At 42.5% G+C, this 17,330-nt stretch overlaps 1 protein-coding gene and 1 long non-coding RNA gene across 3 annotated transcripts in view; one reads left to right on the top strand and one right to left on the bottom strand.

The window, feature by feature from the left end:
* Positions 1–14,595, top strand: part of LOC121705986 — a 19,568-nt gene extending 4,973 nt beyond the window's left edge. Inside the window, exon 3 of the long non-coding RNA XR_006030950.1 lies at positions 14,528–14,595. This is a non-coding gene — a long non-coding RNA (uncharacterized LOC121705986). The remainder of the gene's footprint in view (positions 1–14,527) is intronic.
* On the bottom strand, positions 971–17,330 carry LOC121705927 (myosin-3-like). Of its 2 annotated transcripts, none has more exons than XM_042087265.1 (38): positions 17,127–17,330; positions 16,665–16,808; positions 15,241–15,397; positions 14,709–14,736; positions 14,491–14,605; positions 14,276–14,368; positions 14,120–14,183; positions 13,902–14,000; positions 13,694–13,797; positions 13,427–13,565; positions 13,207–13,325; positions 12,958–13,107; positions 12,672–12,842; positions 12,268–12,574; positions 12,087–12,160; positions 11,855–11,942; positions 11,456–11,573; positions 10,955–11,078; positions 10,589–10,725; positions 8,940–9,195; positions 8,471–8,713; positions 7,833–8,009; positions 7,436–7,581; positions 7,115–7,205; positions 5,770–6,159; positions 5,323–5,449; positions 5,106–5,224; positions 4,739–4,935; positions 4,042–4,225; positions 3,761–3,926; positions 3,195–3,319; positions 2,801–3,109; positions 2,230–2,433; positions 2,027–2,152; positions 1,748–1,918; positions 1,548–1,652; positions 1,319–1,414; positions 971–1,118 (listed from the first exon to the last, which is right to left on the bottom strand). In XM_042087265.1, the coding sequence occupies exons 1-38, from the start codon at positions 17,325–17,327 to the stop codon at positions 975–977; spliced, it is 5,808 nt and encodes a 1,935-aa protein (XP_041943199.1). In that variant the 5' UTR covers positions 17,328–17,330; the 3' UTR covers positions 971–974. The 2 variants fall into 2 exon arrangements, with proteins under 2 accessions (XP_041943199.1, XP_041943198.1); XM_042087264.1 differs by having other exon boundaries at positions 12,087–12,128; positions 12,260–12,574; positions 17,127–17,327.

Below are 17,330 nucleotides of genomic sequence, written 5' to 3'. Positions count from 1 at the left end.
ACCAGCATGACCAGCTTCCTCAGATGGTCACGCCAGCATATCCAGCTGGTGGCCCAACCAGCTACACCAGCAAAGACCAGCAAGAGCTGGAAGAAAACCAGCAAAGACCAGCTAAAACCAGCTAAAACCAGCTACCAGCATAAGCTGGTTTCTAGCTGTTTTTTTCAGCAGGGCCTTTCTCTACCTTTCGAGTCTAAATGAACAAACACAAAAAGAACATACATGTGTAATGAATGAGATAATGCGAGTTTGCGCCCTTGATTCATTCTCGCAGTGAGTGGGACCTACACAATGACAATTGTTTTATGAGCCAACAAATGGCAATGTAGGCCTACAAAATGGATTATATTAGCTGGCTGGGCTCAGACGGAGGTATTAATACTGTCCGAGTGAACAGAGCTCCGAAGCCCCCTCCACGATTTTAATCCCGGGATGTCTGCAGCATGACATTCCTAGAATAGTACCGAGCAGCCAGACATTATTTCTGGGGGTGGCAAACACCATGGTGGCTGCTTTCTTTGCGTAATCCCTATGATTAGACCATTGTTTTGGTAGATATCTTTATTTGCCAGGCTGTCTGTCATGCATATGAATGGATACATAATTATGATTAAAGATGGAAAGTTATTTAAGAACAGATTTGACCTAAAACAATAGAGATTCTTGAAACAACAGAGATTCTTGGAAATGTCAATTATATTTTTAACAAATGATAAATTATTTCTGGTAAATTTACTAAATGTCATACATCTCGATTCACAAATTATATTAACTACTACATAAAAACTGCTAAATGTTCGTATTGACTGAAACAAACAGCTTTAACTAACTAAGAATTTAATATCACAATAAATAAATAAAACCATTCATTTAGTCATTTATCAACATGCTAATGGGTGCTAATCCATCCAGTTTCTTATAATTCTCTATTCCATAGAGTATTGTTAATGAGCATATCCATAGCTTCATCCTCACTATTCCCCCTTACTGCCAAAGTCTCGGCTCTTGGTTCGCAGTTTGTTCACTTGGGACTCCGCTATGTCGGCTCTCTCCTCTGCTTCCTCCAGTTCATGCTGCACCTTTCGGAGCTTGGACAGGTGCATGCTAGTCTGCTCCTCCTGGGTTGGGGGAAAACAGGAAGATATACATAAGAGTAGATTTGAGCACCACTATGCTCTCTTTCCAAGTCAAATCTCGGTTATCTCGACTTCATTGAACATGAGGACAACCCTTAATGAACTTCCGAGAATAAATAAAGCTGGAATGAATGAATGAAAAAAAAATAGCATTGCATTGTATTTCTATATCTATAACTTACCGCCTCTTCACACTGCCTCTTGAAGGCTTTCACTTTCAGTTGCAGTTTGTTGACCAGATCCTGCAGCCGTGCAACATTCTTCTTGTCTTCTTCAGACTATAGATAGAAAGACATTAAGCATACAGTTCCATACTCACACATACAAGATAGGCTTTAAGACACCTGTGGGTTTATGGGTTTTATTTAGAAACTGCACTAAAAAAATAATAAAAAAAGAACCCTATGCTACCTGGTAAGTAAGTTCCTTGATCCTTCTCTCATATTTTCTTAACCCTTTCACAGACTCTGCACTGCGTTTCTGTTCTCCTTCGAGCTCATTCTCCAGGTCTTTCACCTGTCATAGGAAGCACACAGATCAAAATGCTGCAAAGATACAGCATCTTTTAGCATATTTCAACTCAAAGTCCATTGGACTGCGCTTCCCCTCACCCTTGTCTCCAGTTTCTGGATCTCCTTTCTCCCACCCTTCATGGCGATCTGTTCAGCCTCGTCCAGGCGGTGTTGCAGGTCTTTGACGGTGGTCTCCAGGTTCTTCTTCATCCTCTCAAGATGGGCACTGGTGTCCTGCTCCTTCTTCAGCTCGTCTGCCATCATGGCTGCCTAACAGCCACCAAAGTATTTCATTGAATAGCCGAATTCACATCTATACTATACTCATTAACTCCATATACTCATCAAGCTTAAAAAAAGTCCAGAATCTTAACATACATCCATGATGGCCTTCTTGGCTTTCTCATCTGCATTTCTGGCCTCCTGTACGGCATCCTCCACCTCTGACTGGAGCTGTGTGATGTCAGTCTCCATCTTCTTCTTTGTGTTGTTCAGGCTGGTTGTCTGTGAGGAATGCCAAGAAACACTTCACTACCGGGCATCAAACAAACATTCATTACCACGGAGTCTGAAGCTCTCACCTGGGTGTGGAGAAACTGCATCTTCTCGCTGACGTCCACCAGCTCCTGTTCGGCCATCTTGCGACATCTGTCTGACTGCTCAAAAGCCGCTCTCATCTCCTCGATCTCTGTGGTCATTAGAGCATTTCTGCGCTCGACGATGGCCAACTGCTCCTTCAGGTCCTCTTGTCCATGAAGGGCATTGTCCAGGTGCACCTGGGTGTCCTGAAACACAGGAAAGAAGGGAGAGATCACCACCAATTAGAGACCTGGAGGGCAAGTGGTGGGATCAAAGCACACACAGTAGCAGGGGGCCAGGCTTTTTAGACCCAGATTCAACCAGTCAGTGTCAGCCATTTTAGTGCTCTAGTGTGTTCTGGTGAATGTGGTCATAGAAACATTTGGAACTCAGGCAATCAGCTTCTTATAGTGTTGGTGGCAAAATCTACCACCACGAACCCAATATGTTGGTGGTCATTTTCGTACCTTCTGGGCTAGTGTTGGAATTGGCAACTGAAATGATTGGAGTTCTACTGTAGTTCATCACTCTCTCTGTCTGTGCTGCACAGCTGTGTGTGACATCCACACGTACCTTCAGCTGACCCTGCAGGGTGCGGAGCTGTCTGTGGGCGTCGGCAGCCTGGCGGTTAGCATGGCCCAACTGGATCTCCATCTCGTTCAGATCTCCGTCCATCTTCTTCTTCAGGCGCACAGCTTCGTTCCTGCTGCGGGTTTCTGAGTCCAGAGCGCTCTGGAGTGTGTCGATCGTCCGCTGGTAGTTTCTCTTTAGCAGGTCAATCTCTTCCTCTTTCTCCGCCACCTTCCTGTCCAACTCGGACTTCACTTGGTTGAGCTCCAGCTGGACATGGAGGATCTTGGCTTCCTCATGTTCTAGAGATGACTAGAAATAAAAGGTTTTTCAGTTACAGTATTTGAGTATCCCTTCCATTTTGACAGCGGAAGTCTATTTCTTTAGTGTTAGGTACCTCGGCTTCTTCGAGAGCTGTCTGGACATCGATTTTGTCTTGTTCGGCCTGTTTTACAGCTTTCTCTAGCTCATGAATGGTCTTTGCAGATTGACCCACTTGCTCGGCGACATCGGCAATCTCCTCTGGAAAAAAAAAAACATTTTTTGTCACTTACAGCAAACATCACCTCACCATCCGCTAGCTGCCTGTGTCCTGACTACACTACAAAAAAAAATGCTCTGGGGACAAAAAAAAATCTCTGTGGACAGCCTAGGCTTCAAAAAGCCACAAAACAACTTGGGTAAACCTTGCCCATAAAAATATAACAAACTGTTCTAGCAAATCACCGACAAGATGCGCATTTAGGAGAGTTTCAATTGCACGGGAGGAAGGGGGAGGAAGTAGCAAGCTAGCTTTCTGTTTTGTTTGAATGTCAACAGAAGTGACGTTACCCAGCATCGCTTAGAGCACCTTTAATTAAATAACGATAGACTCAACAATGGAGTTACATTTCATTCATGTAATATTTCAGTCAGTGGCTAGCATGTGGGTATCTCTAGAATAGATTAGACAACTGGACATACGCTGAAGGTTTTTGTTCTCTCTCTTCATGTTCTCCAGGTGATCCAATGCCTCTTCATAAGCATTTTTCAGTTTGAAAAGATCTGTGCTCAGAGTCCTGGACTCCCTTTGGGAGGCCTCAAGCTCTGACTGACTCTCCTCATACTTCTGCTTCCACTCTGCAAGAATCTGATGCAAAAGCAATATACCTTCACAGTTTTCATCATCCATCAATTGTTGATCAAGATTAAAGTTCAGTAGACTCTTTTCTTCTATAGACTAAATGAGATGGGGTTGAAATTACCTTATCAAAGTTCTTCTGCTTCTTGTCCAGTATGGCACTAGCAGCATTAGCCCGATCCATCTCAACCATGAGGTCCTCCACCTCAGCCTGCAGTCTCTGTTTGGTCTTCTCCAGTGAGGCACATTTGGCATTCACAGCTTCAGTTTGCTCCTCAGAGTCCTGGAGGCGCTGAGCAAGTCTCTTTCTACATGGGTACAATAAAATGGTGTAAGTAAATCATTTCCATTTATTCATTTAGCAGACGCTTTTATCCAAAGCGACTTACATATGTCAACTATATTACAAGGGCAATGTAAATGGAAATGTACAAGGAATATGTAAATTTATCCCATCCATGAATTAGTGAACAACACAGAGCACACAGTGCAGTGAAGCACACACTAATCCAGAGCAGTGAGCTGCCTTGCTACAGTGGCGCTCGGGGTCGGGGATCGAACCGGCAACCCTTTGGTTCCAAACGCAAAGCCCTAACCAGTAGGCCACGACTCAATTCTCCCCAAAACAACTCAGGGTTAAGTACCTTGCTCAAGGGCACAACAGTAGAAGCCTACAACTTTTCAGGCTACTGCATTTTAGCCCAGCTCCTTGGCATTTACGCTACACCCCCCCCCCCCCCCCCCCCCACACACACACACACACACACACACACACACACACACAATGGTACACTGTATGCACACGCTACATGCTACATTACTTGGCCTCTTCGAGTTCCTCGGTGCGCTGGATGGCGTCCGTCTCGTACTTGGTTCTCCACTGCGCCACCTCGCTGTTGGCCTTGGACATGCAGCGCTGCAGCTCAGCTTTGGCCTCCTGCTCCTCCTCAAACTGCTCCCGCAGGAGGTCACAGTCATGGCGGGAGGACTGCAGACCATGGGCCAGGGCATTCTTGGCCTGAAATCCATCACCAAAACCATTAATGTTTTAAAGATTATTTAACATCAACAAAGGAAATCTTTGCTGCTCTAAAGAGAGGTATAAACCAAATGACAGTGACACATTTTCAGAGATAGTTGTGAGACACATGCAGAAGTTGAAGAGGTGAGGGGAAGTATTGATGGAACCTTAATTTCTTCTTCCAAAAGTCTCTTTAGTTCATCAATTTGCTGAGTGCACACTGCCTTCACTCGGTTGACCTGAGAAATTGTACTTTCCTTCTCCTCAACATTGCGTGTGAGCTCACCTGCTCAAGAAAAAACAAAGCCTTTCAGTAAAAACAAACAAACAAACAAATAAACATGAGAGCCATCTTATGCTGCAAGAGACCAGGTCAGATCTCACCGTTTTCGGCTTGCAGGCGAGCGTTCTGACTTGTGAAGTCAGTCAGGGCCCTCTGGGCTTCTTCAGCCTTGGCTTTGTATTCCTGACACTGATCCTCAAGGTTGCGACACTGTTTCTCAATGTTTGCCTAGAGAGCAGACATGTGTAGGCTCATTGTACATAGGCTCCAATGAAAAACAAATATAAGACCATTTATAAAGTGTATTATATTTTTTGGGCTTTTTTGCCTTAGTGAAGAGGCAGACAGGAAGTGAGTGGGAGAGAGAGATGGGGTGGGATCAGGAAATGACCCGGGTCAGACTCGAACCCGGGCCCCCGTAGGCACTTGGACCCATATATGGTATGAGCGCTGTAGCCAGTTGCGCCACAGTGCCCCATAAGACAACTTATATACAGTATTTTCAATGTAAATAAATTGGAGATGAAATGGCTTCAGGGCAGGCTTACTTTACTTTTCAGGATGCCCTCCATGTGGCTTGACATGTCATCAATCTCCATCTTGTACTCGCTCTTCTCCTTCTCCAGCTTCTGTTTAACCCTCTGCAGGTTCTCAATTTGCTCCCCCAGTTCCGCCACGCTGTCGGCCTGTTTCTTGCGGAGGGTGGCAGTGACAGACTCGTGCTGCAGGGTGGCCTCTTCGAGGTCCCGCCGGAGCTTCTGGAGCTCGGTCTCCCGCTTCTTGTTCATCTCGATCTGGGCAGCGGTGGCACCTCCGGCCTCCTCCAGCCTCTCGCTGATCTCCTCCAGCTCCCTGGACAGATCTGACCGCTGCTTCTCCACTTTGGCACGGGCAGCACGCTCAGACTCAATCTCCTCCTCCAGTTCTTCAATGCGGGCCTATGCAGAAGTGTTAATATATTTTGTCTATGAGAGCATTGAAATAAATATCAATGTATCAAATGCAACTAGAAATGCAATTCCAAGGAATTACCAGTGCATGAAAATGCAAAAGATGTGATGTAAAATATCATGTATAGTTAAAATAGATAATACAGAGATGGTTACTACGGTGATGCTAGGAAGTGGTTGCAAAGCTTAATAAAAGTTGATAGTTTAAAAGTAGACCGTTGAATGTAGATAGTTTAAAAGTTGTTGATAGACAGCTAGTTTAATAGATAGTTAGTTTAATGATAGTTTACAAGTAGACCATTTAAAAGTTGAATATAGATAGTTTAAAAGTTGTTGATGGACAGCTAGTTTAATAGATAGATAGTGTAATGATAGTTTAAGAGTAGACTGTTTAAAAGTTGAATGTAAAAAGTTCAGTAGTTTAATGGGTTACATTGTTTAACAGTGGATTATTGTAGTGAGGACTTTTATTTTGAAAAAGTTTTGGGCAGAGGAAACAGTTGAATAGGATGTGTAGTCTTAATTGACCCAGATTGTATGCTTAAAGCCTGATGCTGCAGGTGGCCTGAACACCTGCCATAGGATTCTAATTGCTTAATGGCCGTATTATGATATCATAATCGGCAATTTTAAGTCTATGGGGATTTTTAAAAAGTTTTTCTTTAATAGTTTAAAAAGTATAAAAGTTTCAAAGTGGAAAAGACATAGAAACCTGCTTTGTTTGAAGACCTACGTTACAAAGTTTGAACGAAGTTTCTAAGTTAAACTGTTCAAGAGAAATTGCGTATGGAAAAAGTGGTAAGCGGAATAATAAGAAGAAGAAAAAGTTGTTGATGCCTAGGAAGAACAGTACAGTGCATTTTCATGCACTGTAATAAGAAGAAAAAAGTTGTTGCCTAGGAAGAACAGTATCAAGGTAATGTTTCCATTAGTGTAAGCTTACTTGAAGCTCCTTGATTTTCTTTTGAAGCTGCAAGCTTAGTATTTGCTCATCATCAATTTTAGCCTGAAGGTGATTGAGTTCAAAATCTTTCCTGTAAGAATTTAAAACTTTTTATGAATTATATCACACAAATAGTTCAGGTTTAGGATTAACCTGAGGATCCATACTGAAATATAAACATAAATCAATAGTCAAGTTTATTTATATAGCGCATTTCATACACAGAGGTCATTCAATGTGCTTTACATAAACAAAAGCAAACAGGAATAACAAATGAAAGCATAAGAGGGCAATAGTGAATTTGTAAATAGCATTATATACTTTTTCAGTCTTTCGTCCAATTGCTGCCTTTCATTTTCTAGGTCCATGATGTTCTCTAAGGACAGTTTGAGGTCCCCCTCCAGTTTCCTCTTTGCTCTGTCCAGATCTGCACGGATCTTCTTTTCTTGTTCTAGAGATCCCTCAAGCTGAAATGATGAACTTGATGTTTAGCAATCTCGCAGGCAAATGGGACTTTTTAAATATGTTATGTATGACTTTGAATGGTCCTCTGATTTTATTTAACTGTATTTTATCTCATTTTACATTATTGTGTATTTTTTCAAGCTGCACTCTGCATTCTTTAACATTCTCTATACATTTTATGACTTTTAAATGATTTGTTCTATAACTGTTTTTCACAGTACAGAAATAAAACTTATATAGAAGAAATACATACATCATCTACTTGTTGCTCCAGTTTTAATTTTGTCTTGGCTAGTGTGCTGACTTTGTCCTCCTCAGCCTGAAGGTCATCCAGGGTTTGCTGATGAACCTCCTGCAGGGATTTCATCTCCTTTGAGTTCTTCAGTAGGACCTCTTCCATTGTGGTAAGCTCCTCCGTCAAATTCTTCACCTATGGTCATAATTGGACATAGAAATTATACTTTTAACCATGACAGACCAAACAGTTTAAACCAAAACGTCTGGGCAGTGGTGACGTAGTGTCCATGCAGTAGCCACAAAGGTTGCGGGTTTGATTCCCGGTTTTCATCAGGCAGATCTGTTGAGATGGAAACGTTGCCTTTTTAGAATAAATATAGTATCTCTTGGAGCCCATATACAGATGGTCTATCTCCTTCTCTCTCTCTGACACTTTTTGTCTGGCACCTGTTAAACATGTTTTGGATGTGTGCACCCGTTTCCACAAATAAATTTGAATCCCGGCCGACACTGTTTATGCCTTGAGCAAGGCACTTAACCCGGAGTTGAGAATGGCCATACAATTTGCGCAAGTCGCTTTAGATAAAAGTGTCAGCTAAATGCATACATATACAGTAAAATGTTTTTATTTAGACATCATAGATGACCACTCACCTTGTTCTCCGTGGCATACTTCTCCTTCTCGACCTTGGCTATGGTGAGCTCCAGGTCATCAATGTCTCTTTTCAGCTCCGAGCACTCATCCTCCAGTTTCCTTTTCCTGGCTGTGATTTCTGAATTGATCTCCTCCTCTTCCTCTATCCTCTCAGTCAGCTCCTTCACCTTCGCCTCCAGGTGTATCTTGCTTTTGATCATGCCCTCATATCGCTCCTCAGCATCAATGACATTGTCTCTCTCCTGTGAAAACATGGGCAAGAGGCATAAATGGTTTCCCACTTCAGTAATGAAGGACATTGTTTAATACACAAACTCTAACAGGATGAACATATTCCAAAGTTTTTACAAATAGAATATTATTTAACAGAGGCACATGACACCATAATAGATTATTAATGTAATCTATCTGTCTATCTATATTTGTTGTATTGATTTGATATACAAAACCCCAAAAAAACACCCTTACTGCTTGGATCTGAAAATAGAGGTCATTCTTCTCTTGGACAAGGACGACCATCTTCTCCTCCAGCTCCTTCCTCCTGGTCTCTGAATTGGTAAAATCCTCTTTCAGTTTGGAAAATTCTTCCTTCATGTTTTGCATCTCTTTTTCGGCCTCTGCGCTGCGTAGCAGCGGTTTGATTTTGAAAAAGAGCCTCATCCACGGCCAGTTCTTTACATTCATAAAGGAGCGCAGGTTGTACTGGAGGATGTAAATAGACTCCCTGAATGGAAACATTTACATTTATTCATTTATTCATTTTATCCAAAGCGACTTACATACAGTATGTTGATTATAGTACAAGGCTCATTGTCCCCAGAGCAACTCGGGGTTAAAGCAACAAAGAGTTTTTTGTACCTTACAATAATTTTTAAGTTTCCAAAATTGTTTCAGTGGTTCATCAACTCGTAATAGGGTAAACGGCACTTCTGCATTCGCTTTGCGACCTTCTATCGGCTATAACCGCACTATGCAAGTTTGCCAGATCGGGTAGCGGATTTGTAGTTCAATGGAAGGAGACATAAGAAAGTACAAATTTGACTTGCTTCTGATGTCGCAATAATCATACTTTCATAAAATTATGCAACATACTGTAGTCTACCATGTCTGTGGACATCATTATTTGCAAATCCAGTGCTGGATAAATAAATAGCGTGCGTGCGACAGAGGAAAAGTGCTTTGGTGTTGCTTTAAAGCAGTACTAAAGAAGATTTGCTCTCGGGAGCGCCTCTACAATAGCCTAGAAATCTAGACGCACCCCTAGCGGCATCAAATTACATTTGCTGTCAGGGCTAGTCTAGCAACTCTCCGTTGGCTTGTGAGCTCCAGAAATCGAAACTTAATCAGGCCAATAAAATCGTGTATAGAGTCATTAGGTGGGCTTAACATAATGATTGATGGCAGAGTTGCAACGGTTTGGCTTGAATTCCCTGCTACTTGAATACAAATAAGATAGATGTTGTTAAGCTTTTATTACGTTGGCAAACGTTTGAACTAGCCAACTAGCTCCGCTGGTGGGAAACGCATGGGACTCAGAGTGCTGCCGCTGTCCTATTGCGTGCAGAGGGAATTTGAAAGACAACTGATTATCCCGCCCCTCGGACTGAGCACTGCGAACGGTGAGTGCCCAGACCCTACATTTTAATGTGAGTCTGGCTCGTCAGGCTACCTCTACAGTTGAGAAGCGCAATACTGGGCAAACTAAATATGCGTCTTTTGCAACACAGGACAAACATAACTCCTGCTCAGAGTGCGGCAGAAGTGCCGTTCGCCCTATTAAGAGTTTATGTGCTATCAAAATGATTTTGGAAACGTTATTTTAAGGTAAAAAAAATCTTTGGGGCGCTTTTAACTACCTTGCTCAAGGGCATAACAGGGGAAACTGGAAATTGAACCCATAACTTTTCAGGCTACTGCTTGCTAACCCAACCCTTAGCCACTATGCTACCACTGCCCACAACAGTCCCGTAATCATTCAGTACACAGTAATACTATTAGAACAGAGTGATGTATTGTTGTTGTAGCCACTATGACTCTCTCTATGTATCTGTCCATTTTCTATATAAATAAATCAAGTAAACCAAAATGTTTTTGTTTGTAAGTTTCTCAGCTTAGACCTTTTCATTGTCATCTCTTTGAACTTGAGCCTGGAGACGTAACCCCTGGAGACGGCCTGGATGCGGGTCATTAGCACTGCTAGCCGCTCATCTCGCATCTCCTCCAGCACGCCCAGCAGACCGGCTTTGAAGAACACCTACACAGAAACACAGCTCATCACAGGTCATCACTGTGCATGATCACCTTTCATGTCAACCCTAAGGTACTCAGCACCCAGGAAACCCTGTCAAAAGACTGGCATAACCTTAAAGTCTTAAACATCAGTGGTTGTCCATTACAATCACAAAGTTGTCATAAAGTTGTTTCCATGTAGTATGACAAGTTGCATCAGGATTTTACAACACTTTCTCAATCTATAATGTTACCTTTGTATGTCCAAATTTATACTGGTTATGATCCACCTCGATCGAGGACAGTAATTTCTCTGAGGCCTTTTTGCTGTCAATGAACTGTCCCTCTGGAATCGCACTTGCATTAAGGATCCGGTACCTGTTGAAATGGAACATCAGTTGTACCAGAGACTTTCTAATGAGGAGACACAGCACTCAAAAAATCCTCCATAGAAATGCATGGGGTTACCAACATAGCAGTTGTTTACACATATCCCGCACCTTCTGCGGCAAAAAAGTCGGCATGTGAATATATTGTGCCAATCATGTGGTGTGTTGTGAATACATCGTGCCAATCATGTGTTGTGATCTCGCCGCTGGAGCAAGGTTGGTGTCTTAAAGCCTTGCGCACGCACATTACTGCCGAAATAGATGCCCAAAAAGCGTAACAATGTGGCTGCCGAGTGGAGGGACTCCTCATAGGGATTCTTATGATTGGATATGCTTTGATTAACCACGTAATGTGATAAGATGTACCTCTGCTTGAAATCTCCATAGAGGATTCTGCTTGGGAAGCCCTTCCTACAGATCCTGATGCCTTCCAGCACCCCGTTGCAGCGCAGCTGGTGCAAGACGAGGCTGTTTTCCATGGCACCTTTAAATAAGAGTTTGTTGGGAAGAGTGAACGCACACTGTGAAAACTTCTAAGCGAGGTGCTGGTCATGGAGAAAGATTATGGAATAAAAAAGGAAGAAACCACACACTCTTGCAACTTGAAAAAGGCTGCACAACCAAAATGTTGCCAAATCCACTGCATCTAGAAACAGAGTGTACCATTTCCTCTGTTTTTAACATATTTTAATCTTGGGCAGGTTAGTCACCCAATGTTTCATTCATCCTTGTCACATTGTATTGATTAGAGGAGCCATGTCTTACCCGGTGTCTTTGTCTCATTGGGAATGATACAGCGCACAAAGTGGGGATGAGTGGACCTTAAGTTGGTCATGAGCTTGTTTAGATTTTCCTGCAAACATAGCATTGATATTATGCCTGCCGTTGTACACCCTGTGCAGTTCAATACCTCTAATAAGTTTAATGAGCAATACACAACCAATGTCATCACCAGCATGTCATTGTCAAGCAAGTGTGTGTAAACCACTGAAGTTACCCTAAAAAGTGCAGAAACTGTCTGGAAAGATGAGCCTTTCTTCTTCCCGCCTTTTTTAAAGCCTCCACCATCCACTACAGTAAGGGAGGAAACAATGGACATGTATGAGAGAGATAGAGAGAGAGATAGAGAGATTAGCTACAGTACATGGAAGAGTTCCAGAGGCTGTTCACCAACTTACCATCAGCCGCAGCATACGTGACAAAGAGCTGCGACAGCAGTTTGAGAGCAGCCTTCTGGTACAGCTGCACCACCGTGTCATTCAGGGGGTCTTTGTTCTTCTCCAGCCAACCGCTGATGTTGTAATCCACCGTGCCGGCGTAGTGCACCAGGGAGAAATGGGCCTCCACCTTACCTTTGGCTGGCTTGGGCTTCTGGAAGTTGTTGTTCTTACCAGAGTGCTGATCATACAGCTTGTTTTTAAAGGAGGTGTCTGTGGCCTTTGGAAACATACACTCCTCTTCCAGAATGGAGAAGATGCCCATTGGCTATTGACAAAATGTCATGTTATCACACATCTTTGTTACACAAGGAGGCAAACTCATAGGGTCATGATTGTTTGTAATTACTTCTGTTTTACATTACCTTCTCAATAAGCTCAATGCAGGCAGCCAGATCCATCCCGAAGTCTATGAACTCCCACTCAATCCCTTCCTTCTTGTACTCCTCTTGCTCCAGAACAAACATGTGGTGGTTGAAAAACTGTTGCAGTTTCTCATTAGTGAAGTTGATGCAGAGCTGCTCCAGGCTGTTCATCTGTTGGAGATGACAGGCGAGATGACAGGCGTTAACAAGTTAGTGAGTAGCGAGGCAAACCTATTCCGTCCCATCTGTGCCTGTGATCAGTGTGTCTCAGTGGGAAGGGACTCACTTCAAATATTTCAAATCCTGCAATGTCCAGCACTCCAATGAAATGCTGTCGAGATAGTTTGGTGTCCAGCTGCTGATTGATCCGGGTCACCATCCAAAAGAAGAGCTTTTCATACACAGCTTTTGAAAGCCCACCCATTGAATTATTCACCTTCAGGAAAACGAGGCAAAGTTATTCATTGATCTAGTATACTAAATGTACTACATTTTATTTAGAAATGTCTCTTTTTTTGTGTGTGTGTGACAGTACCTGTTGAACAGTCTGACCCTTTGTGACATACTCATTTCCCACCTTGACCCTGGGGTAGCACAGAGCTTTGAGCAGGTCGGCAGAGTTCAGGCCCATGAGGTAGGCGACTTTGTCAGCCACTGGGTAGCAAACAATGAGTCATGATCAAAAGAGGAATCAATATTTGAAAATCACTTCATTGACCGTTGATACGACTTCTTGGAAAGACGGCTTCCTATACCCTCGGTGCCGTCAGGTTCAGCCTGCTCTTCCCGCTGTTTCTGCTTGAACTTCATGTTGCCATGGTGCATGACTGCCCCTGTAAGCTTGTATATCCCACATTTTTCTTCTGTGTTGAAACCAAGGATGTCAATGGCATTCTGTAGAGGGAGAGAAGGCATGTTGTGGATCACACCTCTGGATATATTTTTCCCATTTATCGCCAACAAATGAACAAAGAATGAAAGACATCAGTCTAACTGAGAAACTGTTTGACTGACTCTCTTACATCTGTGGCCATTAATTCCTCGGTGTCATCAATGCTCTGCACTGTGATCTCGCCCTGGCTGATGTAAGGGTAATCGTATGGGTTTGTGGTGAGAAGCATAATCTCTGAGGGGAAAACAACAGATGAGTTTTTGTATTTTGTAACACAGGTGCCCAATCAAATGTCCAAAATTAGTACGGTTATGGAAAGTTTCATATGCAGTGCCAACCAATTAATTCTGGCTTTTTATTCGACAGAATTTGATAGTAGATATGGTAGCTTCTCTCTGCAGGTAGCTGAAACGTAACTCTGGATTTTTCCAGAAGGTCTGAGGAGGAGAGCATGCACATCAGTGAATACATCACCAATCCATTTTAGTGGTATGTTCGTGTAAAATGATATCATAAAATGACTTCCATACTGGTACATCAGTAACAAATGTCTCACATGTCTCAATGTCGGCTGACGCAAGCTTCCCCTTTGTTCCAAAGTGGATTCGGATGAATTTGCCCTAAAATCATAAAATGTTTCTTTACTTTAATCGCTCAAACAGTCTTTGGGATTATAATGATGAGTTTATGATTGACCCAATGAGACACTTACAAAGCGAGAGGAGTTGTCATTCCTCACAGTTTTGGCATTCCCAAAAGCCTCAAGAAGAGGATTGGCCTGGATGATTTGATCCTCTAGTGTGCCCTGTATTAATGATTCCATGAAGCACAAGATAAGAGAAAGTTTTCAAGTTCACAATCTGCTCACAGACTCATTTTTGAGCATTTGGGCAGTGCAGGAAAAAAAAGGTATGATTTACTTTGTACCTGCATTTTGCCAGCTTGCTCCTTTTTCTTGTTTAAGTCTCCAATAGATGCAATTGTTGCAAAGTACTGGATGACACGTTTTGTGTTCACAGTCTTTCCTGCACCAGATTCTCCGCTATTGTTCAAAGCATTAAACAGATAAATACATAATTACACAAAATAAAGACACAGAGTACTAATTAATCAAAAATAATCAACAGAATTCAGTTGGAACATACGTAATCAGAATGGACTGGTTCTCACGGTCTGAAGGAAAAAAACAGATTACTGGTGTACACACATGCAAATCATTCATTATTTTTTGTTTTCATTTTATCCCTAGAAGAAACAGTGCACAGTTCTACAAGAGTACATTATGTGAGTCAATTTGTCTACCGGTATGTAAATGTAAAGTCTATGGCTTTGACTTTAAAACCTTAAATTCAGAGTCTGTGATTTAAATGTTAAAATGTTGTTAATAATTGAGCTTAACTGACAATCAAATGGCATCTCTCACTTCCATGAATCTGTGGCAATATATTTATTTGCTTGTTCAGTCTGAGGCACTTTTTTTCCCATTTATAGAGGGGCAATTCCACACAAAAAAACGGTCACATTCATAACGCCAACTAAATACCATGGCATTGTGTTGGCGTTATGGATGTGACAGTTTTGCGCGGAATTGCCCAGAGCCATAACTTGGGAAATCACACACCAAACTTAACAATTCAATTCTTTGCATTTGTGCAACACCATGTTGTTCGGGCATACCTGTGAGCATGAACTGGTAGGCATTGTCAGAAATGGAGAAAATATGGGGTGGGACTTCCTGTCTCTTCTTGCCACGGTAGCCAGCCACCACCTCTGGGTTGTAGACTGGAAGCCACTTGTAGGGATTCACAGTCACACAGAACAGCCCAGAGTAGGTCTGCAAGGAAGCGAGGCGCAGTTAGAACTCATCAAGACAAGTAGTGCTCAAAACAATCAAATACAAATGTGTCTCTACTCAAGTGAGCTGCAAGATTCTAACAACATGAATTGTTAACCCAGGGACCAAAGAGAATGGTAACATGCATACTGTGTAAAGCAAATCAAGAGCCTTATAATTACACTGATTTATTACACGGCTCTTCACAAGGCAAGTAGAACGCTCCATTGACTTGAATGGGATTTCCCAAAGTTCTAGCGGTCATTATTTCTTGGGAAAGGACCTCTGAAAAAAATAATGACCGCTGTCAATGGCAACGGGATTTGTGCTTCTAATTAAGGTATCTCATATCACTACGCAAGGACTGGAACTTCATTCAAAAGTGAAAGCAGACGGTTGATCAGCTGTGTTCTAAAGAATGTTTGATTCAAGTTCAGTGTGTGTTGTTGCGAACTATTATTCAGCAAATGCCACGATGAACGGTAACAAATAAGCTAGGCTATGTAGGCTAAAGTCATATTGTGGGGAGTTTATTATTTCGTTTTGGCAAGTAGCCGTGTAATAAGTGGGATAATGTATAGAACGCCGGTCATTATTGGGAAAATAAGTCCCTTCAGGGCGGAACGAGACCCCTTTGCTGCGCGTCGGGGTCCAGTTCGCCCTGTCGGGACTTATTTTCCCAATAATGACTGGCGTTCTAGCTATACATTATCCCTTACTTAAAGGAATATGCTTGGAGTAAGGGCTGATAGAAATGTTCAGTGCAGGGGAGGTCCTCTGAATGCTTGTATTAAGTAAGGGATAATGTATAGAACGCCGGTCATTACGGGGAAAATAAGTCCCGACAGGGCGAACCGGACCCCGACGCGCCAGCGGAGGAATATACATTATCCCGCTTATTATACGGCTACTTGCCAAAACGAAAAAAATAACTCATGATATGTCTCTTTACACTTATTTGTTACCGTTTCGTCGTGGCTTTTGCTGAGAAACAAATAGTTCGCAACACACGCTGAACTTGAATCAAACATTCTTTAGAACACAGCTGATCAACCGTCTGCTTTCACTTTTGAATGAAGTTCCAAGCACAAACTCCGTTGCCATTGACAGCGGTCATTCTTGTTTTCAGAGGTCCTTTCCCAAGAAATAATGACCGCTAGAACTTTCGGAAATCCCATTCAAGTCAATGGAGCATTTAAATCAATATAAATGCTAATAAATATAGATGGTGAAGTATGTATGAGCTGTGTGAAGTGGTTTTGGTTACATAAATCATCCAGGCAGCGTAACGTTCCTTCAGGTTGAACAGGACGGCCGGCTCGTGAAGATGGGTCAGCATGGCCATGTCTTCAATCTTGTCAAACTTGGGTGGATTCATGGGCCTGATTTCATCTGGCTTAACCATGACAACCTGTTGCACAAGCCAGACGTGTTAAACAGTTTGGTTGCACATGGCACCAGCAGTCCGTTAAGTCCTATCTTCACTGAGAAATCATATATCTCAATTACAAGATTGATGATTGGTGTGTGCTTTCAACTTTTCTCAGTTGTGAAATAATAGAATGATTATCATATTAATACTCTGTACAAGCCCATTGGGCTTCATTCCCTCCTTGCACCATTTAATGCTCATCAGTACAATTTACATGTATGTCAAGTGTATTTACTGGTGGCATGATGATGACGGCATCAAGGTATCTACAGTAGGTGAAATTAAATGAGTATCTACCCTTCCATCCTCAGTCTCCACGGTGGCTTTGGTGCTGTCCTGGCTCAGGATCTTCCCCTTGATGTACTCCACCTTTGGATCAGCCACATAGCAGGAGGTTTTGGCGTCAAAGAGCTTGTTCTGAGAAGCGATCCTCTCCCTCTCAGACTTGCGCAGGTACGGGGCAGCCTCCCCAAATATTTCCAAATCGGTGTCGCTCATCTT

This window comes from Alosa sapidissima, chromosome 3, assembly GCF_018492685.1.
Source record: "Alosa sapidissima isolate fAloSap1 chromosome 3, fAloSap1.pri, whole genome shotgun sequence".
Taxonomy (NCBI): Eukaryota; Metazoa; Chordata; class Actinopteri; order Clupeiformes; family Clupeidae; genus Alosa; species Alosa sapidissima.
This window is presented reverse-complemented; position numbering and strand designations above follow the sequence as displayed.